This window comes from Halichoerus grypus, chromosome 3 (assembly GCF_964656455.1).
Source record: "Halichoerus grypus chromosome 3, mHalGry1.hap1.1, whole genome shotgun sequence".
In the NCBI taxonomy this organism is placed as follows: Eukaryota; Metazoa; Chordata; class Mammalia; order Carnivora; family Phocidae; genus Halichoerus; species Halichoerus grypus.
This window is the reverse complement of record NC_135714.1, coordinates 58,785,918-58,811,271: the sequence shown is the minus strand read 5'-3', so window position 1 is coordinate 58,811,271 and position 25,354 is coordinate 58,785,918. Positions and strand designations below refer to the sequence as shown.

At 40.0% G+C, this 25,354-nt stretch overlaps 1 protein-coding gene across 1 annotated transcript; it reads right to left on the bottom strand.

Annotated features, from left to right (window-relative positions):
• Positions 1-259: 259 nt before the first annotated feature.
• EREG (epiregulin) lies at positions 260-20,688 on the bottom strand. The gene is made up of 5 exons (XM_036078011.2): positions 20,489-20,688; positions 7,306-7,392; positions 5,189-5,312; positions 4,420-4,569; positions 260-3,351 (listed from the first exon to the last, which is right to left on the bottom strand). The coding sequence occupies exons 1-5, from the start codon at positions 20,535-20,537 to the stop codon at positions 3,270-3,272; spliced, it is 492 nt and encodes a 163-aa protein (XP_035933904.1). The 5' UTR covers positions 20,538-20,688; the 3' UTR covers positions 260-3,269.
• Positions 20,689-25,354: the final 4,666 nt, after the last annotated feature.

The window sequence follows — 25,354 nt, the reverse complement described above, 5'->3', positions numbered from 1 at the left end:
CCTTGAAAATATTCTTTTAAAAAATAATAACAACTAAAATTTTATAACGAATGCAGCTCCTTTTATTTCAAAGAAATTCTTCATGGTGGTAGGTCAGAAGTATAATAAATTTATGTGAGGCTTTCCCAAACTAAGACTATTATCTTTCTATCTTTCTAAGTCTTTATATCTGAACACATTGTAGTTCTGTCACTGCTTTTACTTATTATGGAAAGAAAAAAAGAAAAAAAGAAAGAAACTCCATTTATTAGTGAAACTCTTTTATGCACGATAGTTAATGCATTTTTATTTTTCAGTTGTGTTTTTTTCCAGTTCCCAACAAAAATAAATAAACATTAACAACATCTTGTAAAGTATCTATATTCTCCTTCAATATCTTAAGGTACACAATTATCAAAGTTGATATTGAACACAAACAAATTGATACAATTCAGTACTCTGATAAAATCCATTGTCAAATAAGTTAGTTTAAACTGCATGCAACACAACTTTATGTTCCATAGCATCTTCAATATAAACTGTATACCAAAATGGCTCTTCAAACTCAAAAAGTGCAATTAAAGAGTGCAAAACAGCAAAGAGAAAAATACACTATCTTACAGTTAGCATCATCCATTTTGAATAACGGATATGTTTTAGGTAAAATTACTTTTTGCTAAAACATTAAAAACATACACTGCTTTGCAAGTTGTTACTCCCATATGAATAAGAGTAGAAAAAAAATAAAATATTGAGTAGCAAGTTAAACACATTTTTTCCCTCCGAAGTCTACAGAGTGGATATTGGAGCAAAAATGACGATGCAGATCAGACATGAGCTTTTCAAAACAAGATTACTGAATTCAACAGAAATTAGAAACTAGTACGTGTATTGCCAACATAAAAATTGACTTAATGCCTGACAGCATTTGTTCTCAGTACATTGGATATATATAGCCTCTTCTAGAAATATATACAGTGAGAAATCTGTAAAATAAGGAAGATAAATATGAGCCCAAATCTTTCCATTGTTTGTAGGAAATTTGAGCTGATGGCAATCATCTGCTATGTCTGCTCAGAATTACCCTCATTAAAACAATTATTTCTGACTTATTTTCACCCATAGGACACAATCTGGGTCATATCTCTTTATTATTTAATATACATTTATAAATATAGATTTAGCCTTTACAGGGGCTAGTTTTTTAAGGCATCCTTAAAATTAAAAACACCTCAAACTACTTACAATTAGTTACATAATATGAATTGAGATGTTTAAGATAAACCAATGTAACTCCCTTTTTGTAAGTTAAAAAAGTGAATTGCTGTTGAATTCTCAGTAAGTCAATTTTCTTTGACACCATCAAGATCACTTAAAATAGGCAGACTTCATGTACATCTAGTAGGTGTCAGTAAGAATGTGTAGGACTTAAGATGTGTTCTTACACAGCACATTTGACTTCAGCTATATTAAATGGGAGCCAGAAATATCCTTTTAGATCTCACTGAATTTTATTTTATTTCTCTTCATCTTGTTTTTAGATTTCATCTATTTTTGAAAGAGCAACAAATGACTATAATTCTATGAGCTCACGTGTACATGTGTTTTTGCATATGAATATGTATATTTTATATATGTATATTTTATACACACACACACACACACACGTGTGTGTTTTTCCCCTAATAGTAAGGGACCAGATCCAACACTTTGGGAAAGAGTCATACGAAAGCACCAGGGCACAAATGAAGGGAAGAAAGAAGGGATCTATATGGAGGCAAATCCTGGCACCTGGCACTTCAGAAGTCAGCCATTGTTTCTTTTCTCTTTGTTGCTCTAGCACCTCCCAGGAAAAAAGGTGGAAAAAGAATAGACCCTCCCTAACAAGGTGTGTGATGCTGAGAGACTCTACCCACAGGTCTAGTATTCAATGAGGCAGTCTCCCCTGAGACTGGGAGGTGTTGACAGCCGCGGTTCCTTATTCGGTTGCCCCAGGTACCCTTATTAACTCACTGAGACCATGGGCTCAAGCACACGAGAAACTTCTTCTCTTTCCCCAAAAATAAACAAAAGACAGAAAACCAGGCCCTGGTTTCATCTCAGTCTCCAAAAGAAGGCATGGTTAAGTCTCTAAATTTCAGAAGTTTTCAAATGAATTTGTTCATTTGGGAAAATACACTGTGATCTATTTCTTCTACATCCTACATCAGGAGATTACTTTAACCATATAATTTTAAATTGCAGAAGGAGCTACTTAACTGCATTGTTTTAAGTTAAAACTCTCTTGCATAGAAGATGAAATAACTGTATTACCATCTTTGGACAATAAATAGAATTATTGTCTTATTTTTTAAAATGGTGATTAGTCCCTCAAATTTTGGAATGCGACTTAATCTTAGGATTCTTAATCAAAGTCCCTATGAAAAGAAATACCCTTGAAAAGAAGCCCAAATTCGGGCTCCAAGTGTGGATTTTTTTTAATTGTCTCATGAGTGACAGTTATCTCACATAAATGTTGTACTGAAAAGAAAAGAAACATCACGAAGCTATAAAATGCCTACTATTTACATGAAAGATGGTATAAAATGAAGTTGTCAGTTCATTTAATGCAAGGAGAAGCTGCAGATGGGTGACTCGTATCTGCAGGAATTGTGGGTAGAGTAAGGAACTGCCCACCTCCCTTCCAGGCCACTAAACATGGAGCCACAGTGGAGGATGGGGTAGGGGGACACAGCCCTCCCCGGTTTAGGTTGTTCCCAGTGTGTAGCGTTTAGCACAGGATCCAGATTTGCTTCTCCCCAATTCCCATCACATTAGTGTTTTAATACATAACACCATCGTGCCAAGTCATACATCAAACTACAATATAGTCAAACCAGTTATCGCTAATTGGAGTAGGAAAATACACTTATTTGAGTTGATTTGACCATATATTTAGGCTTAACAGAAATCTGTCATTTGTGACACTTCCTGAGCAACAAACTGGACGTCCTTCACTCCTAAACATGGCGTAGCTGGCAACTAAGCTTTGGAGCTAAAGCATTTAGTCCAGGAAATTATTTCTTACAAAAATATCGACTTTTTTTCTATATTATATATTTCTTATACATTATACATTAGCAAACAGTCTGTCAAAAATAAAACAAAAATAAAAAAACTTGTCCAAATATATTAAAAGTGCACCATTGTCGACTTATCACGTGATCCAACATAAATATTATTAATAAAATAGGAATATTAACATAACCAGGTGTGCATAACCATCCCTGCTGGTAGCTTGATGGCCTCATTCAGACTTGTGGCAATGCTGGATCCCCTGACGTCACCCTTTCGTATTCCTTCTTGGGTTCTTTACTTTTTTGATTTCTGTACCTAGAAATATTCAGAAATGAAACTGTTAGCACTGTAGTTAATAGTAATAAGAACAAAGTATGCTAACAAAATAAACCAACATACAGACTCAAAAGGTACATCAGCATAGTGTTTCCAAAATGACAAAGGTCAACAGGTTTAGGCTGGACCAGAGAAAAAAAGGAAGGAGAAAGGGGTAGTGTTCTGTGGTCAAACAATTTGGGGAGGGAATGGAGAAACACAGTTAAAGGACTTCTCCGAGACTTTAACATGTCATGAAAATTACAAAATTCCAGGAGAACATATGAACAAATTTAAGCCTGGGTGTTTCATTCTCTCTCTTTCTCTCTCATTTTTCTTTCCTTCCCTTCCCTTCTCTCTCTCAATTTTCCCACTCTCTCTTCTTCCTTCCTTCCTTTCTTTTTCTTTCTTTTCTTTCTTTCTCTCTCTCTTTCTTTCTCCCTCCCTTCCTCCTTCTTTCTTTCTTTCTTTTTCTTTCTTCTTTCTTTCTTTCTTCTTTCTTTCTTTCTTTCTTTCTTTCTTTCTTTCTTTCTTTCTTTCTTTCTTTCTTTCTTTCTTCTTTCTTTCCTACTGAAAAAGCAATATTTCTGGGGCACCTGGGTGGCTCAGTCAGTTAAGAGTCTGCCTTCGGCTCAGGTCATGATCCCAGGGTCCTGGGATAGAGCCCCGCATCGGGCTCCCTGCTCAGCAGGGAGTCTGCTTCTCCTTCTCCCTCTGCCCCTGCCCCCCACTCATGATCTCTTTCTCACTCTCTCGTGCTCTGCTGCTCTCTATCTCAAAAAAGAAAGAAGAAAGAAAGAAAGAAAGAAAGAAAGAAAGAAAGAAAGAAAGAAAGAAAGAAAGAGAAAGAAAGAAAGAGAAAGAAAGAAAGAAAGAAAGAAGAAATAGAAGAGTTAATAGTAGAGTCAAATCCATATGTCCCGCCACTGAAACTTCTTTGTAAATACCATCATTGCAGAATCCATCTTATCCCTCGAAATAATACTTGGTCCATAGTTCTACCCAGTTTATAAGTCTGTATTGTATAAAAATAATTTATAGAAGCAGGGTTAAAAAACACTGGCTTACCATCTGCAGAAGTAGTATATGGAACCAGCGACTGTGACAAGAAACAAGATAATGAGAATCACAGTCAAAGCCACATATTCTTTGCTCAAGGGCTGTTGGACAGTTAAAAAGAAGTGCTCGCATCGGACACCAGTGTACCCCACTTCACACCTAAAGGAAAATACGAGAAAAAGATCAGTTACTTCAAAAAAGAAATTATTATTATGAATTAGTTGCTTAAGAACTCATCTCACACTGTAATGCAAGAAATCAACAAGGTTTGCCAAAAGTTGTAAAGAGGAATTCGAAGACTGACGTTAGAGCAGGGCCAACATTGGTAAAGAGAGTTCTCAGCTCTCAGCTCAACGCTGGTGGTAAAGGGACAGGCTGGCTCAGCTGCCAGGGTGGCTGACAATCTCCAATGCTGTTTTTAAGTTTTGTAGGTTTGAGGTGCTTTTTGTCGAAATCAATGCAATTAACTCATAAGACGGGCTGATGTAGAGGCCCAGTGGAACCACCATCATGACAAGTATGAGAAGGAAGCATCGACGCCCTCCCCACTCTGCACCCCTGAAGTATCTGTATGACTTGAGAGCTACTGTTTGTTCCCTAACTCTAAAAAACTCACCTAGTAGAGTTCCTGATAGCATGTATAACTGCATGGTAATAGTATGTATAAACTATAGCCCATGGAAATATAGGTCAACTTCAAAAAATTAAAAAAAATAGAGAATATAAGTTAAAAAAAAAACAACAAACCACTGGGTTTTGTTTGTTTTTGGTGTATTACCTGCAGTAATTTTGACTCATGTCCACCAGGTAGATGCACTGTCCATGCAAACAGTAGCCGTTCATGTCAGAGCTGCACTTGGTTATTGACACTTGAGCCACACGTGGATTGTCTTCTATCTGAACTGTGAAGGGAACGGAAAGTTGGATATATTCTGCTGCTTTCTTTAAAGATTAATTACCCTTTCCTATAATAAACACTGAGCTACTGTAGCAAAGCAGGTCAGGTGCCAATCAGTCGAGGAGAATTTTTAGAACTAGGAAGTCCCTCTAGTTATCATATTCTCTATACCAATAAACAAACATTTGACCCTCTAAGGAAAATGTCCAACAGACTAAACAAACAAAATAAGACCTGGGGATTTAATTCACAAATGAGAATCTTGAAGGATAGAAAAGGCAAGGTTAAGACACAAAAATCATTATCCTCCACAGTTATTCACTTACCCTAAGTTTGCCTGATTTTTTTTCAAATCTCAAAATAATTCTGCAGTTCATTATTCCAAAGGAATTGCAAACTGAATCCATTAATTAATTCAAGAGAGCAAAATTCTACAATGGGTTTTAAGCCAGGAAGGCACGCGTTCCCAAATTTTTGAGGCTACCGTCAAAGAAATCAATCAAAGCCTTCCCAACATCTGTAACCATGAGAACTAAACTAGACAAATCTTGACTTACAGATGCCTGGGTTAGACAAATACAACAATGAAATAGGAGCCTCATTAGAAATAGTGTTGCAACTTATATAAAATTCACTTTAGGATGATTTAGTTACCAAAATATGAAGGATACTTATGAAATAATCGAACAATAGTATCTTGATTATAATACTTCTGCTCCAACAAACAAACAAAACAACAACAACAACAACAAAAGGTGAGAGTCAGATCGAACTTCTAGAGAGCCCAATGATGAAGGAGGACAAGAGAACAAAAATACTAATTTGAGGGGTTACATACACCCCGATGTTTACAGCAGCATTATCTACAATAGCCAAACTATGGAAACAGACCAAGTATCCACCAACTGATGAATGGATAAAGAAGTGGTATATACATACATATACATATGTATGTATATAATGGAATGAAATCTTGCCATTTGCAATGATGTGGATGGAGCTAGAGAGTATTATGCTAAATGAAATAAGCCAAAGAAAGACAAATACCATATGATTTCACTCATATGTGGAATTTAAGAAACAAAACAAATAAGCAAAGGGAAAAAACAGAGAGAGAGAGAAAGAGGCAAACCAAGACAGACTCATAACTATAGAGAACAAATTGATGGTTACCAGAGGGGAGATGGCAGGAGGATGGGTGAAATAGATGATGGGGATTGAGGAGTGCACTTGTGATGAGCACTGGGTGATGTATGAAGTGTTGAATCACTATATTGTACACCTGAAATTAATATTACATTGTATGTTAACTAACTGGGATTTAAATAAAACTCAAAAAGAAAACCTAAATAGTGGAGTCATAACAGAAAGGAGGACAAGAGAGAAGGTGAAATCGTTTTGGAAATACGCTAGTTCCTCAGGATAACCCTTGACTACTCAGACTGAATCTAAAGCAGATCTCTCCTGAACCACATCCAGAGTCCTCAGGGGTCCCTGAGGGAAACAGTGCATCACTTCTATTTGTATTCCATGCCTACGCACGGCATTTGACATGTATTAAGTACTCCATAAATATTTTCTGAATGAACATTGTAACCAGAAAGAAAGGACATCATTTATTCCTTTTACAAAAAATAACAAAATATATTGATTATCTACTGTGTACAAAGTTTAAATTTTCCTGTTTTGCCTGGGATCCAACCTCTAACAATGGTTTCACAGCAAAGCCAAATGAAATCAGAATCTGATTTTCATTGTTTCCTATCGCTTTAAGATCCAATCTTTCTATATAACTAGATGCCTCGTCCCTCTCCCACCAGTTATCCTTTTATGTAATTTTTCCAGACCACTAGTTCGTAAGGGTGTTTAAGAAATGATTCTAACATAGCAGCTCTCGCCCCCCTTTCCTCTACACTGTCACATATCCATCCTCTTTGAGTACATTCCTGTTATGAACACGTGATGCTCTGGTGCCACGCTGGCAAAGCTGGGCTTACCTAATGCTGTGCAGTTATCTTCGGATTCTCCCGGGATGCAGGAAGGAATCACAGTGGTGCCCAGAACTGCTTGGAGGAGATGGAGACCTATTTATGGCGGGGGTGGGGAGGAAATAAATATATAAACAGTGCTTCAAGGAAAGAAACCTTGATCAGATTTCCACATAATCACAGTACTATAGGGTTGTTTTAATTATTTCAAGAATTCAAATTCGATCCATCGAAACCATAAGAGAAACTAATTCGTGAAAACAGGCACATAATTGAAAACAAATGAGCCCCTGGCTCCCTGTCCAAGGGTGAAAACCTTGGCATGACATTCCTGGTTACAGGTCTGACCAGCTCTAAATGTCAAAGACCTGATAGTGAAGTTTGATTTCCTAAGAAGCTTAGCAATCGAAATTGTAGGATTTTCGTTATTTTGCTCCACAGTGTGTTCGGAGCAATGCTCCAAGGTAGAACCTATCAAAAAAGAAGGCTTCAATAAAACTCAGGTTCTATTGCCAGTGACAACAAAACAAGATTCTCCACCTTAGATATGTTCCTTGTTGATTTAAGTGCCTACATTACTCTTTGCATTGTATTATGCGCAAAAGTAGATTTTATTTTTTTTTATTTTTTTATTTTTTAAAGATTTTATTTATTTATTCGACAGAGAGAGAGATAGCGAGAGCAGGAACACAAGCAGGGGGAGTGGGAGAGGGAGAAGCAGGCTTCCCGCCGAACAGGGAGCCCGATGTGGGACTCGATCCCAGGACCCTGGGATCATGACCTGAGCCGAAGGCAGACGCTTAACGACTGAGCCACCCAGGCGCCCCAAAAGTAGATTTTAATTAATAAAATGTAATCTAAGGAGAATCAGAACATATCTTATCTAATATGGGAATGAACGTCCATCCTACATGAACCACAGAGCCCCAGAAGCCAGTTTCCGTCAGTCCAGTAAAAGTCTGAGGTTTTTTATTGTGTGTTTGCCGCCTGAAAGACAAATGTTGGAAAACAGGCTGCAGAATGACTCAAGTAGTTTCTGAACTGCATAGAAAGCATAAGAAGAATCCTTTTAATTGCACCTGAAGAGGATTTAGCTGCTTCTGTTCAGGAGTTGGGCGTTTGCACTTCACCCTTCTTTCTAGTTGATATGAGTAACTGTTATATAGTCAATACGAATGGCGGTGAGACCATTAGTTGCAATAATTGGCAGCAGCTAACACTTCTTGAACGTGGACTATATGCAGGCGTGGTTCTTATCTTCTTTATCTATATTATCTCATTTCATTCACTCGGTGACTCTTTGAAGAAGATACTACTGTTATCCCCGCTAGACATGAGAGAAAACTGAGACAGAGAGAGTTTAAGTAACTTTCCCAAGAGTGCATAGCAATGTTGTTAATGGGCCACATTATAGAACTTGGAAACAGGTAATAACACTAGAAGATAGTGACCATCATCCAGACAAACCAGGGCAAATATAATTGAAGCAGGGCCTTTAATCCCATAGGGAGACAACAAAGTATGATGGAAAGGCAATCCCGGGAGAAAGCTTGAGTTATGTGATTTTGGAAAAATTAATTAGCTTCTCTGGATCTCAGTTTCCTCTACTTCACGGAGTTTGGGGGTGAATTAAATGAAATGATATTTTTCCAAAATGCCCAGCACACCAGAGACTCCCACAAATATTCCATGATACTCTTGATCTGGCCTCTAGTTTTAGCACCATATGTGGGTAGTGCCCTCTACTGGTCTATAACAAGATTACAAATCTCTTTGTAATTGGGTATTTTAAAGAATGATTTAATCCATGTAAGAAAGGATTTTATTTTACTTTTTCTGAATCAGAGGAGACGTGTATATGTTAAGCATATTGCATATTATTGAGGTGCTAAAAATGAAATTACACATCAGGATCATAGCTTATAATTTCATAATGTTTCAAACTTGACCCTTAGAACAATCCTATTAAGTAGTTATTAGCCCCAAACAACCTCAGTGCAGTTAAATTAAATGTCCAAGACTGAGTATATAGTTAGCGACCTTAAAAATAAGAGTTAGGAATCTATCTTTGTTCAGCAAGACTCATAATCTTTCAATGATTTGACAATACTGTTTGGAAAATTTAGAACTATCTCCTTCCCACCCCATACTTCTCCTACAATATAAATACTGCTTCCATTGCTCTTAAAGGAGACATAAATCATCTTTCTTAAATGACAACAAAAAATGGCTAAAGTTTGGATTTCATTGTCATTCAAACAGAGATAGAAAAAGATAACTTCGTCTACGTAGCTTTTTGTGGAGAGTGGGCTAGATTCTCATACAAGCCAATTTTGTTCTACTTCTCAGTTTAATTCTGCCATGAACTTTTTCTATCAAAGAATTAAACCCTTTAGCATACACAGTCCACTCAACACAAACTGGAGCTCTAGATGTGTGTTTTTACATCCTTGACACTCCTATGCCTCCAAGCTTCCTCAACTGAGAAAGGCTTTGGCGAAAACGTTACCAATTCTCCCACCAAGAAATTCTCCCAACAGCCCGGGCCACCGTGCAAACATACATCTGAGGCTCGTTTCTCTGTCTTTTGTGGAAATCAAAGACTAGCCTTTCCTGTTTGGATCTGTTTACAACAGCAACCTGAGACTATTACAGAATTCAGCTAATTGTTTTTGGGTGTTGCTCCTCAGTCTTTTTTTTTTCTTAAGGTTTTTAGTAGTTGTTAGTTTTTCTACTGGTTCCACCTGGTCAGGCCACAGGTGAAATATTTGTCTTTGTGAATTAAAGAATGTTCAGTGCAGGGTGTGCCTCCACAAAAACTGGGCTCTCCTAACCTGTGACGCTCCCTTGGACATAGTCCATGGCTCAGGGATGGTTTCTATGAGACTCGCTGCATGAATTCAACATCCGGGTCTTCTGCAGATGAAATTGTAAATAATTTTAAACATTCTCAAATGAAAGGCTGCAGTTCTGTCATGGACGTACACAGCCAATAAAATAGCAAAATTGTTGCTAAATCTCCTGTCCCTCTGCACAGCTCTAGTGCTTTAAAAGAGTGATTTTAAAGCTTGCTTCTGTCAACTTCATCTCTGCCCCACGCCCTTGCAAACTCAAGCAGAACAGTAGGTGAAGCTGATCAAAATATTGAAAAAGTCAACCCATGGAGAATTCTGATATCCACCACCCTGTCACCCTTGAGAATCACTACTCACTATTTTAAAATCATAGAGCGAAGGAATGGATGCTAAAGTCCTTTACATATATTTCCTTAATCTTACAGGTTTTTTTTTTCATGATTTAGTGTTATTTGAACAATGATGGTCTATGATTCAATTGCAAATACTATCTCTGAGTTTTTGATCCTTGACCATGGGTCTCTGCTAAGAAAATAATTCACTACGATATTAAGACCTTGGGATAGTGTCAATGTGTCAGAAAACCTATCTGGTGGCAAACTACGTTGGTAACTAAAGTACCCCAAGGCCTGGGTGCCTCAGTCAGTTAAGCGTCTGCCTTCGGCTCAGGTCATGATCCCAGGGTCCTGGGATCGAGTCCCACATCGGGCTCCCTGCTCTGCGGGAAGCCTGTTTCTCCCTCTGCCTGCAGCTCCCCCTGCTTGTTTGCCCACGCTCTCTCTCTCTGACAAATAAATAAATAAAATCTTTAAAAAAAAATGAATAAAGTATAGAGGAATTGTGTGCAAGATGGTATGGGGTAGATGATCTGTAAACTCAAAATTGGCTTTTGGGACTCTGTTTCAATAATGCTTTAAAACTCAAAATTCCTTTAGAGGCCATTATTTCTGTCAAATCTCCAAGTGAGTTTTAGGAATTTGAAGCACACCTCTTCATCTCTCTGCCTTCACCTTTCAGAGATTGTGTTTCAATGAAATCTCAAATGTGCCAGCAGGAAGTGTTGCAGGTGACTCACAGGATACAAATCACCTCTACTCTGTGAGTCAGGGCCAAGCCTACAACCTTACACAATATTGGGGCACTGTGCGTGGGAGAGGTTGAGGATCCTCATCCGAATGGGGGTATCACTAAATGCCATGGGCCCGGAGGCACTAAGAAGTGCTTGCCCAACAGTCAAGAGGAATGCCAGAGGTAGGAAACCTCCTTATTTCACATGGTTTCCTCTGACCTTGCTTCCTCACAACTACACGGAGGGGCTCATCTAGAAGGAGGCTGGGATTCGGTGATTGACTGACTGAGCCAATTCCGCAAAGTCAATTGGCAATTCTCAGGGATAAAATGGCTCTCGTGAATAACAATGAAGCAAATCAAAACGAGCCCAGGTAAAATGAGATAGGTTACAGAATGAAAAGAATGCACCTTATTTTCCCATCTTAAACTTTTACAATATTTAGACCAGAACTATAAACTCATAATGAATCATAATATTTGCCCAGCCCAAACAGGTAGCAAAATCCGCTTTGTTCATGCTTTTGGTGTGGTCACATGTCTCCCCTACTCATGGACTGTTAGTTTCCTACCTTCTCCATGGCAGTCTATAATTTGAGGATTTGTCTGTAACAGAGTAGGCTTGGCTTGTTAGGACTTGTGGGTGAATATGCCTTCAACATTTCCAAATGCCTTCTCATTTAAAATTAAAATCCACTATTAGAAAAGATCTGGCTTCACCATGGCACATCAGATCCTGAAAAGAACTACTGTCAGTGTTTCTTAGTGACAGCCTACTTTCCAGAGAACTACAGAGAGACAGCGAGAGAGAGAGAATATAAACCTTGCCTTTTTCCAGCCACCATCCTCTTTCTACAGTTTTTCAGTGTTAACCTTATAACTAAGCTTCATTAAATAATAAATGTGAAAAAAAACTAGAACTATTTCAAATAAAACTGGATGAAACCAGAAGTTGGTATGTTACAAATAAGTATTTCTTTTAATTTTGAGTTTTAAAAGGTAGCCATAGGGTCTTCCTTGTCAAATGGCAAGAAACAATTTAATAGGCCATGCTTTTTAATTCATAGACATTAAATAATACTCTTCAGTTCTAGTAGTAAATCCTAAATCGTACTTCAATGTGCTCATATATTTTAGTCAGCATACAAGACCATACTTAAAGCCATTCAATCAAGAAATCAGTGGGTTAAAATGTGAGGATATAGTTTATTTTACCTAAAAATGGATTTAAAGATGCATATCATATTCATAATGGAAGTGTTCTCATAAGAGAATGCATATCAACTCTTGTGAAAAGGGTACAATTTATATTAATCTGGGTGTTTGGAATGTTGTGATGAAGAGCTCTAAATATAGGACTCGCATTCCCTAAAAGCCAAAGATTCATCTCTAGAGTATTATTTCAAATGTTTTATCGAAAATATTTTTTTCTTCAAGATGTTCCATGGGAGAGTCTTTTTACAACCCTTTCTACATTCACTCCCTTCCATCTTGCTTCTCACACTCATCCCTACTGACCCCATTCAGAAATTTAAATTACGATCACATTACTGTTTTGAAAGAAAAATCTCCTAAACAGCAACAGTCTGGAATGTTTGCCATTTGCCTTCTTTTAATTATGGCCATATTGTGGCCTGAAGCTTTGAATACTTAATGGTATTTTTAAAACTATATTGACGATCATATCATTCATTCTTTATAGAAGCCTACTGCCAAAAATGAATTTGCAAAAAAATAGCCTTAAATAAGTGAGCATGAAAAACATGGGTACATAAAAGGTAATTTTAAAAGCCTCAAAGTTAATTATTTTTCATTCATAGAATCTGTGTAATGCAACTAGCACTTTGGAAGCACTAAGAAATTTTATTTTGTGAAAATATATTTTTTGGTTAACATGGGAGACTTCAACTTCAGTGAGAAACACATCTGCCTCTGTAGTATGTTAGGAGGGTGGAAAGGGCTTAGTTATACTCCATAAATGGGAAAGAAGGGGAGTAGCGTAGCCTAGACTTACTTCTAGTAACCACATGTCTCAAATTGTATCTGTTCAGTAAGTATTGAGATTTTTCTATATGTAAGAGATTGAACAAAATCTGAAAGGAAAATTCATGCAAAAGACAGAGTTCCTGTCCTCAGTAGAGTTAATAGAGACTTGTGGGTGGAGAGGAAAGGAGAGAATTCATAGGTGATGGCAAGTTTCTGAAAATACCAAGGACGACGGTGCCGTGAAGAGAGTAAAAGACACAGGCAACACAGTGGTTTTGTGGTGGCATCGGCGCTAGTGGACAGGAAGGGAAGACATAATGAGTAAAGGAATTTGAGTTTGTAGTTCCTATTTGATCTGTTTATATTTAGGAGGCATTTGGGGATACAGTTCTTGAATAAGAAATAAGAACACACTTTTGGAGTCCATTTGAAAGTCATATGTGGAAATACGACCATTAAAGGCATAGGGGCCATTCACATGTTCCAACGGAAATAGCATGGAATGGAAAATACTAGAGCTTGGAGAAAGAAGTGATGAGGAATGGATAGAAATGGCCACGGAAACTGAAGGAAAAAGGAAGTTGACTGTTGTGGGATCCAAGAGAGCACTGAGTTTTAAAAGGAGCCGTGGAGTGGTTAGCAACACAATGACTGTAAGAAGTATAAAGACTCATCTTTATTCAGGGCAACTGGCGCTAAAATCAGCAATAAAAATTGCTAACTTGATTTTTTTTAAACACTAGCATTATTTTGTATTTGCATCCAGCTTACCATTAATATTAATTTTGTTTGCCTTGGCAATTTGAGCACTGATTCAAACTGTGAATTATGAGTGGCGATGTGTTATGGCAATGGAAAATACACGTAGCTAGTGGTTCTCAACCTGGAGTAATATTGTCAACCAGGGACATTTGGCAATGTCTGGAGACATTTTTGTCTGTCACGACTGGGTCCGTGCTACTGATATCTAGCAGGTAGAGACCGGAGTTGCTACTAAACACACTGCAATGCACAGGAGAGCCCACAACAAAGAATTATCTAGTCTGTAATATAAATAGAGCTAAGGCTGAAAAAACCTGCACTAGACCCGTGAGGTATGGAGTCCACTTCTAGTTCAGGTAATACTTTCACCTCCCTGCAGCTGAGTTTCCTTATCTCTGAAAACAGACCTAAGGAGTGGGGTAGACTGGGGCAGGGGTGGGGGGGTCGGGGGGGGGGAATGGAATTTAGATTAGATTACTCTAAGGTTCCTTTCATTTCTAAAACAATACTTCTCTTTCTCTTACTGACTATCCATCATCCAGTCATATCACTGCTTGTGCGCTGTCTCTCTCTCTCTCTCTCTCTCTCTCTCACACACACACACACACACATGCACAGTGCAGATATACTTAAATTTTATTAGGCATACCATCAGCAAATACAAACTATATCAAGTGATAGAAATAAGAAAAACAAGGAAGAAAAAATGTTAAACTTTATTATTAAACAGAATTGAAGTTTCAACAACCATTGCTTAGTCTCGAAATAGTTTGCTTCTCAAGCACATTTTCAAAAAACAGCTTTCAAGTCTACCCATGGTGGTGAAGACTCTGAAAAAAGTACCATTCGAATCATCCATCCAACAATCACACAGAATGTTTTAGTCAATGACAATATGGATGGTCAAAGAGGAACACGGCAGGATTCGGGAGACACAGGGCTGACACACACGGTGGGACGTGAAGAGGGCAGGACCAGGGATGCGAGCGTTGCAAAGGAGACCAAGACAGGCTGCAGGTTTACTCTGGAGTGGTGCGAGAAAGGAGGAGGCAGGTAACTGAGAAGGCTTCATACTTCTCTTCAGTCTTAAAGGATGAGTAGAGTTGCACTAAAAGTGAAGTGTCAGCTCGGGCACAGTAGGGGGCCCAGTGTATTCAAACATGGGACCTTAAACGCTGGGTTACTCACTTCCTTGTAAGTCTGTTTCCTCATTTGAAAAATGGGAATGACAATACATTTCCTAGCTAAAAGGGCGTTATTATAAAGATCCAATGAGGCTAAGAAAGTACTTGATGATGATGATAATAGCTCTAATTTTAAAAGTGCTTTTTTATTATTTTATAATAGCATCATATTTATCATATCTATATACAAAAACCTGACAACCTAGCTATGATCTTCATTTTACAGATGAGAAAACTGAGACTCAAAGAGGAATAAATCTTCTTAAAAGTATAAAATAAAGAAACAGAGGTATGGACTCTGTGTTCTTTACACTCTGTCTCTTGACTCAAAACTATAAAGTTTGACATATATAAACATGTGTGAGTTTATATATAAATATGAGAGGGGGGCTTCCCCCCTCCCTTATCCTGAGGATATTTTCAGGAGGATTTGTATTTAGCTCACTTTCATGCCTCAAATTTAAAATTCAGGATTTTTGACCTAAGAAATTAAGGGATAACATTTTTTTCCGGACAATTATCAAATCGTCTTGTGTATCATAAACACTATTATAGGGGTGCCTGGGTGGCTCAGCTGGTTAAGCATCTGGCTCTTGGTTTCGGCTGGGGTGGTGGTCTCGTGGGAACAAGCCCTGGGACCAGCTCTGAGTGCAAAGTCTGCTTGGGATTCTCTCTCCTTCTCCCTCTGCCCCACCCTCCCACCCCACCCTATCCCCCTGCTCTCTCTCTCTCTCTCTCTGAAAGGAATGAATAAATCTTTTTAAAAAAGTACTATTATAAATAGTATCCACGTTAACGAAATCATGGCTTTAACCTAGAATGTCACCAAATCTCTATTTGGCCTGTAACTAAACACCCAGCTTTCCATAAACTGCATTGCCAGAGGACACTGAATCAGTGGCATTACTTCATTTTTCAAAGGTTCCAGAATTGCCATACCAAGGCGATGGCTGTCAGGGTGCTCCTCCCTAAGGATCTCTCCTATTAGGGCTTTGGGGAGTCTTCCCATTGTCTACCAAAGGAATGTTCCCAGCAGCAGTCACAGCCCTATTACTTAGACCATTTGCATAGGCCTATATTCAGAGTGAAGCCTGACAGTTGTGGGAACCACACCTTAACCTACAGTCTCTTTGAAGAGGATTTCTTACATGCCATTTGCATCTCTTAACCATCATTAACCAGGAAATCTAAGATTCTTGGGCAAAAACGGACAGAAGGCATTCAAATTCAATTTTTCCAAAGCAACTAGGTGAATATTGTACTTTTTTTTTTTTTTTTTTACCAAGGAAGCATGTTTATTTTCTCACTGTTAACAGAAATATGCTATAGGGGTGCATGGGTAGTGCAGTGGGTTGGGCGTCTGACTCGTGGTTTCAGCTCAGGGGGTGATCTCAGGGTCGTGGGATCCAGCCCATGTGGGTTCCGGGCTTAGTGGGAAGTCTGCTTGGGACCCTCTCTCCCTCTCCTCTGCCCCTCTCTGCTGTGCTCTCTCTCTCTCTCTCTCTAAAATAAATAAATCTTGGGGCACCTGGGTGGCTCAGATGGCTAAGCGTCTGCCTTCGGCTCAGGTCATGGTCCCAGGGTCCTGGGATCGAGCCCCACGTCCCAGATCCTGGCTCAGTGGGGGGCCTGCTTCTCCTCCCTCTGCCTCTCCCCTTGCTCATGCTCTCTCTCTCTCTCTGTATCTCTGTGTCTCAAATGAATAAATAAAATCTTTAAAAATAATAATAAATAAATAAATAAAATCTTTTTAAAAAATGTGCTGTAGATTCCAACTTAGGCCCTTATTAATACTACATTAAATTCATAATACTATAAAAAGATACAAGGAATAGAAAAAGACATAGATAGCCTTCTCCTTGATTGATTTACTTAATATACAACTAGGCAAATGCAGAAATAAGGTCTCAGTCAAATGATGTAATGACTACTTGGGAATAAAAGTCATATCCTGGGAACTGTGTTGATTAAAAATGCTGAATATAGGTTAAGTAAAAATCCAACATGTTTTAGCACAGCTTAAGAAAACAGTCATGTCCTTTCTGTGCCTGATTTTGAGTGATACCATAAAGATACCATTCTTGTATATATGCTTGTCCCCATAACAGGTTCAAAGCCTTGGGGCAGCCCCCAGACTACCCTGAAACTTCTTCATTAGAACCTGTAATTTTTATTATGTTTCTGATAATCCTAAGACCCTTTGGCTCCTCACACATTATTCCAGAACAACCATGCCGTTTACTATCTCTAAGTATTTGACTTCACTTAGGGTTAGTCTCTTCATTTGTCACAGAGCTAATCATACCTACATCATATAGTGATAATTTTTTTAAAGATTTTGGGGCACCTGGGTGGCTCAGTCGTTAAGCATCTGCCTTCGGCTCAGGTCATGATCCCAGGGTCCTGGAATCGAGCCCCGCATCGGGCTCCCTGCTCCGCGGGAAGCCTGCTTCTCCCTCTCCCACTCCCCCTGCTTGTGTTCCCTCTCTCACTGTGTCTTTCTCTGTCAAATAAATTTAAAAAAAAAAAGATTTTATTTATTTATTTGACAGAGAGAGAAAGAGAGAGAGAGCACAAGCAGGGGGAGCGGCAGGCAGAAGGAGAGGGAGAAGCAGGCTCCCCCCTGAGCAGGGAGCCTGATGCGGGGCTCGATCCCAGGACCCCAGGATCATGACCTGAGCCGAAGGCAGAAACGACTAAGCCACCCAGGCACCCCTCATACAGTGATTTTAAGGAATAAATGAGATGATACATATAAAGCACTTAACACACAACATGGTTAGCTCACAGTAGGCATTTGGTAACTGTTCATTTCTTTCCCACCTCCTGGATTTGAGCCCCAGTGCTGAACCACACACCTCAATTACCCAAATTGTTCACATGGTAAGATGATGGAGGAAGGCAGGTAGGTGGTGTCAACACTCAGGCAGTTCATAAACTCTCAGGGCCAACAGAAAAGATCTGAGCTGAGCCCATGTCTCATTGAGACCTGTACTTCTCATATTCTCAGGAAAGAATGTTTGTTCTGCTCAGTTCTCTGTCATTGTACAATGAAGTAGGACTAAACTGTCTTGGAGATGGTATTCAGGAACATGATCAAAAGCCCATTTGGCTATCAATGAAAATGTTGGCTTTTAGATAGAGAGCCTTTCTAAACATTAATTGCAGAACTCAAGATGAAAATTTCTCGTCTTTGCTCTGGACCAATCACAAGATTAGAAATGGTATTTCAGTTCTAAAATTGTAGATTACTTATAAATGTGTTATCTAGTTTGGGGAATCTCAATCCTTTTTACTTAGAATTCAGTAAACTAAAAGGGCCAGCAAATCCAGGTGTGAACTTTCTCAGTTTAGCCCTGCTTTTCTATGGCAACTTGGGTCATACTTTCCCATTATAGAAAGCAAGAACATCAATATCAAATATTTATGAAATTTAAAAGTAACCAAGTGATCATATGAATGTGTAGCAATTTAAATCTGCAATGTATTTGAGACCGAGGATAAAACGGAAGGCATCTACATTTTTTCCAGTCATAAATAGACATAAATTACACACACACCCCCAAAAAGCCATAACAAAATATTTGCTGAAATCTGAAATAAATATCTTCTTTTGAAGAACAGACATTTGGGAAAAGTATTTCTAGGTAATCTTTTGTTTGGCGTGGGGAGGCAATTTCAGAAATGCCAGGTGGCCTTGTCTTTTTTACATGTGCTTTGGAATAAAACGATCGGACTTGCAGACCTGATTAGAGTATAGAGATATGATAGAGAACTTCAAACAGGAACTTTCCTAGTGGCAGAGAAATATCTAAACAAACTGGGAAAACAGAAACTGACCTAACTCATTTGGAAATGGGCTTGGCGGCTGATGAAATAGGTGAACTATAATTAAGTAATGCAATAAAGGAGTTAAACTCTTTCATGACAACAAAAACACACACAACACACTCTCTAGGTGGGTAGTAACCAGGTTATTCATAGGCTCTTGCTGTCTCAAATTAGAATATTCAATGAGTGGCCCAGAACAGACACTGGCATTGTTCAGATGCAACCCTACAGGTAGAAAGAAAAAAAAAAGCACTGAGCCATTCTGACCTCTAGGTTAATTTCTAACTCTAGGAAGACTGTCACCTTTCCGATTGTATTCTTTTCACGGAGCCTTCAAAACAAAGATAGCAAAGCCACATTATTTACTGAGAATCTTCTAGCAAGTCACCCTTAGCACAGTTTTGGCAGAAACCACAGATCCAGTTTCTACTTCTGTTCCTAAACGCGTATAAGTAAGTTCCAACTATGCATAGTATGCATGTCATTAGGTCTCCAAGCCCTGAGATAAGGTGTGTCGAAATAATAATTTAACTGTCACATCCTGCATAGGTAGAGTTAATTTGTTAGGGGAATTTGCCCCACTGATCCCCAGAAGGAATGTGAGGTTGGCAACTTTTATTTCCTTATTAAAATTTTCCTATAGACCGCCCAATTCCTCTTGACATATGAGGAATTAGACAGAAACGATATCTCTTTTTTCAAACCAGAAGGCTCACGAAGGATTTCTTTTCCTGTCCACAAGAACTAAATCATCTCAAATAGAAAGGCAGGCATTAAAATGCACTCATCAATTACAGGCGATGGGGAGCAATAAGCAGCAAGAGAAAAGTGCCGGCCCAGCCTCCCTGGGTGCGGGCTTTCGGGAGGAAATCGGAAGCCTCAAGGTGTTGAGGGTCGGGGGGCTGGGAGCAGCGCCAGGACCCGCCCCGGCCCCTCCAGCTCCAGGTAGGCAAGGACAACGTTTTAATTCTGGGGCTCCTGGAGCTCCCGCAAAGCTGCCACCCGCGTGCGCCAGCGCCCCCGGAAACTTAACCAGACTTGCTGGAGAAAACTGCGGTGGAGACAGGAGGAAAAGCATTTCTTTCCGAAAGGTCTCTTTTGCGCGGCTCTGCTCTCTACTCCCGCCCCCTCCCCCCAACAAGAAAGAACAAAACTTGAAATGTTAATAGTGCTTCCCCGGTCTCCGGATTTCTAGAACTGGCAGCTTCAAAAGAAAGAAACAAAGGCTTTCCAACTTTTTATTTTGCTTATTACGGAGCTGCATTAATTCCTGCTGCATAACAATAGTTCATTTTTCAATGAAAGACATTTGTAACCCCGCTTTCCCCCCTTCCCCATCCCACCGCACTCCATCCCCGGCTAGAGGGCCACCCGCACGCGCCGAACCAGAGTCGTCGTTTGAAACGGGGTCCCCCTCAGCCTGGGGGCAAGCCCCGGGCTGTCGCGACCGAGGCCGGCGGGCGGGAGCGGGCCGGGGGCGGCGGGGCGGGGCGGGCGAGCTCTTACCCAGGCACAGCAGCAGTGCGGGGACGCGGCCGGCGCGGCGCGGCTCCATCCTCCTTCCCGCGGCGGGCGGCGGCGCGGCGCGGGCTCCGGGGCCGGACGACGGGCGCACCGGCGGGGCGGGAACGCGCGGGGCTGCGGCGCGGCGGCTGGAGGGCGGCGGACAGCCTGGAGGGGTCACGCGACGGCCGCGTCCCTCTGACTCCCGGTGTGTCCGGCGAGTGAGCTCCACGGCCGGGCGCTGCGACCTTTATAGCTCCAGGGAGGGGCCACGGCCCCGGGACATAGTAGCGGGGTGAGGTACAAAGAGCCCAGAGTTTCGTAATAGGCCGCGGGGGAGGAGCGGCCGGAGACTGTCCGGATGTCATCCTCCCTTTCTGAACACCTGAGAGTGCTTGAGGAATGAAAAAGTGCCCTTCTGGTTAGCCGGGGACTACTCCCCAAACTTTTCCATCTGCTTCTCCGACTTCTGCGGAAGGAGGTGGCGAGCGTGGACCAGATGGATCGGTTTGCTCTGTGGGGTCACCTGCCCTGGAGTGGGTGGCTTTAGTTGCTCTGGGTGACAGGCCTAACTTGAATCCGTCCGTCCACCAGCCAGGGTTGGCATTCCAGTAGGCGCTTTTGGAGAGCCGTGCGCGGGAGGGACTTGAAGTTTGTCTTTCCCGTCTACACCTTCCTTCCCAGCAGCTCGGCTTCCAGCTCGGGGAAGGCATTTATGGCTTCAAAGTGTAGTCATGAGGAGAAGCCCTAAATTAGCTTTTCTCTGTCCTGTTTGCCATCCATCAGCCTGCTGCTTTTGCTTCGCCGAATGTTGCCATAGTCCTCTCTCTCCCCCGTACAGAATCTTTCCATGACGTCCCGTTGCCTTTCAAACGAGGCCTGTCAAGATGTGGACCAAACCAGTCTTTTCAACCTCGGCTCCCACTACTAGTTCACCAGACAAACGGTCTCACTGGCCTCAGCCAGGCTGGAAAACTCTATGTCTTTGCTTACTCCCGCTCTCCTGCCTTTGCGGATGGGGCAATGGCTGCTTTTTCCTGGCGCTAGTGAAATCCTTCTCAGTTTGCTGTTACTCCCGAAGGGCCTGGATTTCTTGAGCCCACAGGTATCTCTTTTCACTCGGACCTCTTACAGCTTGTATGGTTTCTCCGCCCCCTAGGCTCATAGAATTCTAGATCTGGTACTTCACATGTGATGAAACCATTTTCTATTATTTTGTTTTGTTTTTCTTGTTTGTAAGCCTTATGTTCAGATCTGTATGAATACATAAATTGTCTTACCTTTTCTTGTATTCCCTGTAGGGCATAAGAAGTGAGTCAATTTAGCAGTAATGAAAACATATTTGAATAGAAAGTAGAATCTGCTGGGTGATGATAGCTCCTTACCTGTCTATGTTTTAATGGTTTTCTTCTTATTAATTCTTTTCTCTTTTTTGGTTTGCTTGTTTGTTTGTTTGTTTGTTTTAATCTTGGTCTTTTTCTTCCTCACCCCAAGGGGTGCCTGGTAATGTCCAGAACTCTCACATTGGAAACAACTACTTCGTCCTTCTCTCAGTGGTGGAGATCATGGGTTTTGCATCTAGACTTGTCTGCATGTGAATCCTTGGACGACTTACATCTCTCTCAGTTTCCTCATATGTAAAATACGGATAATAATAGGATCTAACTCATAGGAAGATAATGAAAGTGCTTACCACAGTGCCTAGCACAGAGCTCACATGCATTTAAAATACTTATTATTGTACATCAACACTGATGCATAGGATGATGGTACTTGGTCAGTATTCATGAGTTAAGTGAATTAATGAACGGTAGGTTAGAGATAGGATTTTGAGTTCCTAAGTCTAGCTTCTGAATCTACCCAGAAAACAGGCAGTAAGCAACTGCTCACTTAGCTGCTCTTTTGTAAAAGAACTCGTGGAGCCAGGAAAGATGATCGTAGTCATGGGTTAGCTTTCTGGAGCATTGATAGGGATCAAAAGTTTGGTAAATTTGAATTTGGAAAAGGGACCCACTGCTGGCTATGTAATGCCTTTTTACAGATCGCATTGGGAAAAGAAAGAGCTCAGGGGTCTCAAAAACTAGAGCAGAATTCTTAAGAATGGGGTGTCAGCTGGAAATGTTTCCTTATTCTGCACAAAGATGCTGTCAGATAACTTGCAAGGAGTGACAGGAAGAAGAATCTTACTAGTCCTGATTAATGTCCTGTTTCATCAAATATGGTGTCGTGCTTTGTGCTCAAAAGAAGGATGGGGTGGGAAGGCACTGGGGAGAATGGGGTCAGGGTGCAACAGTCAACTCCGTGGTATTGATACGTGGGGAGGAATTTTTTCACTTTGTAGCTGATACCTTGTAAGCATGAGATGTCATCACGAAAAAATCCCTGTGCTTCTCCCAAAATTTTCCATGGCAGTGTGCTCTCCTCTGTGCTGATTTCACATGGTGTGAAGAAATCTTTTCTTTATTGGTTCTATGTTTACTCAATTTTCTAGCCATTAGTTTTTGAGAATGACTCCGTCATGACACATCAGGGAATATTTGTTGCTGCCTCTGCAAAACAGTCTTCTTCTTTTTTTTTTTTTTAATAATTGGGAACGATTTTCATTAATCGTTCATTTAAATATATATATACATAGTCTGAAGTACAATCATAATTCCTCTTAAAGGCACAAAACATAGTTGAAGATAGGACAGTTCAAGAAGACAATAATCAAGTCATAGGGAATTTCTTAGCTAGGAAGTGACTTAGAGACATCAGTTAGATCAGTAGTTCCCAATCTGAGCAACACTGCATTGCGATTATTTTTCCAAGGGGTTAGTAAGTCTAAGTAATATCTATAAACTAAATACATAATATATCTATCTAATGCTGGTTTAACGTATTGAGCCTTTATTGTGATGATTAAAATATATTCATTTTAAATTGATCCTGAATTCAAGGTGGCTTGGTGGCGTCTGTTTTTCAGTTGATACATAACTAACCTGTAACCACCATGGGGGGCGGGGGGAGGATATTCCTAAAAATAAGGCTTGTGAGGAACCTGGACTGGTGGCGTACACATCTAGGCCCAAACTGGTATCAGCACGACCGACCACAGCCAGAGCGGACCCTGGGGCCTGACCAGAGAGCCAGCATCTAGCCTCAGACGAGAACTGAGAAAGTTTGCAATTCTTTCATCTCTTGCTTTTTCCCTCAAGTTAGTGCCCTTTGGGACTGCAGATGGCACTTGTTTATTATGAAATCACTGCTTTTCAAACTGGCAACTAAGCATACCTACTTTGGTGAATTAGCTTTTATATGATACAAAATGTTTAAAGTCTTTTATTAGCTAGTCCTTCACAAGAACCACAGAGATGGAATGGTATTGGATCGCTTTAATACAGGGAAGGCATTGACAAATCCAGGAAAGTGTCCAAGATCAGATTGCTAAATTTAATATTTAAAATATAAGACCTGCCTGGGTGGCTCAAGTCAGCTGAGCATTGGACTCTTGACTTTGGCTCAGGTCGTGATCTCAAGGTCTGGGATTGAGCCCCAAGTCTGGCTCCACGCTCGGGGAAGAGTCTGCTTGAGATTCTCTCCTTCTCTCTCTGACCCTCCCCCTGCTCTCTCTCTCTCTCTCTCTGACTCTCAAATAAATAAATAAGATCTTTAAAAAAAAATAATAAGAGAACTTGAGCATGAATTCTATTCTGTCAGATGCCAACTTTTGAAAAAACGGATTTTATTCTAAATTTAGTCATATGGGGCCTTTTTAACAAGTTCCATTTGACTGAAGAATTTATGTCTTTTATGATAATTACTTAAATATATGCCTAAATTAAATAATATCATATAAAATACAAATAAAGCGCAAATTTCCAAGCAAAATTCTGGGCTCCCTATTTCCCCATAACTTCCATGGCACAGTGACTGTTTTGCTTTTCTCCTTGACCAAAAATCAACAGAATACAATGCTATTTAGGCACATGTCTCATTTATTCATTTGTTCAGCAAATATTTATTGAATGTCTCTGTAATGGCATTATTATATTGATATAGGTCAATAGAGATATATAGGTACTTCCCTGAATCCAAAGAACTTTTAATCCACCTAGAGATAAAACAGAGAAAAGGAGAAACACATATTGAATGTAGTGATAGTTTCTTTTATTTAAATAGCCTCTATCATAGACTTTTTAAAAAGGGTCTTTTTCTCTGGATTAATTCATTTTTAATTGAGAAGTAGTTTAAGAATTCAAAATGGAGGGGCGCCTGGGTGGCTAAGTTGGTTAAGCATCTGCCTTTGGCTCAGGTCATGGTCCCAGAGTCCCAGGGTCCTGGGACTGAGCCCGCATCTGGCTCCCTGCTCAGCCAGGGCGTCTGCTTCTCCCTCTCCCTCTGCCCCTCCCCTCCACTTGTGCTCTCTCTCCTGTCTCTCAAAAAAATAAATAAAATCTTAAAAAAAAAAAAAGAATTCAAAATGGAAATTTCCCTTGTTTTTCTTTCAGTGTATAATTAAAGAAGTAGAAAAAAATAGAAATTGAGAATGCTTTCATGTCTACTAAATAGTAAATTACATTTTCTCATTGATTGACCTGATAATCTGAGGTTTTTCTTAAATGAAAAGTGATTCTGGGGCGCCTGGCTGGCTCAGTCAGTAAAGCATGCAACTCTCAACCCCGGGGTTGTGAGTTCATGTCCCACGTTGGTATAGAGATTACTTAAAAATAAAATCTATAAAAAAATAAGTGATTCCAACAGATTTAAAAATTTACATAGCATTTAAATGTTGAATGAATGGTGTGGTTGGCTAATTCGCTGATTAGATGAGCAGAGTCACTAAAAACAATATTTTCTGTTTGTAGTTTAATTTGGATTCAGAACTAT

Coding starts and splice junctions, on each gene's coding strand:
- EREG (XM_036078011.2), bottom strand. CDS start 20,537: ATGGAGCCGCGCCGCGCCGGCCGCGTCCCCGCACTGCTGCTGTGCCTG. Junction 7,393..20,488: donor CGCACTGCTGCTGTGCCTGG/GTAAGAGCTCGC, acceptor CGCCATAAATAG/GTCTCCATCTCCTCCAAGCA. Junction 3,352..4,419: donor ATATACTACTTCTGCAGATG/GTAAGCCAGTGT, acceptor GAATATTTCTAG/GTACAGAAATCAAAAAAGTA.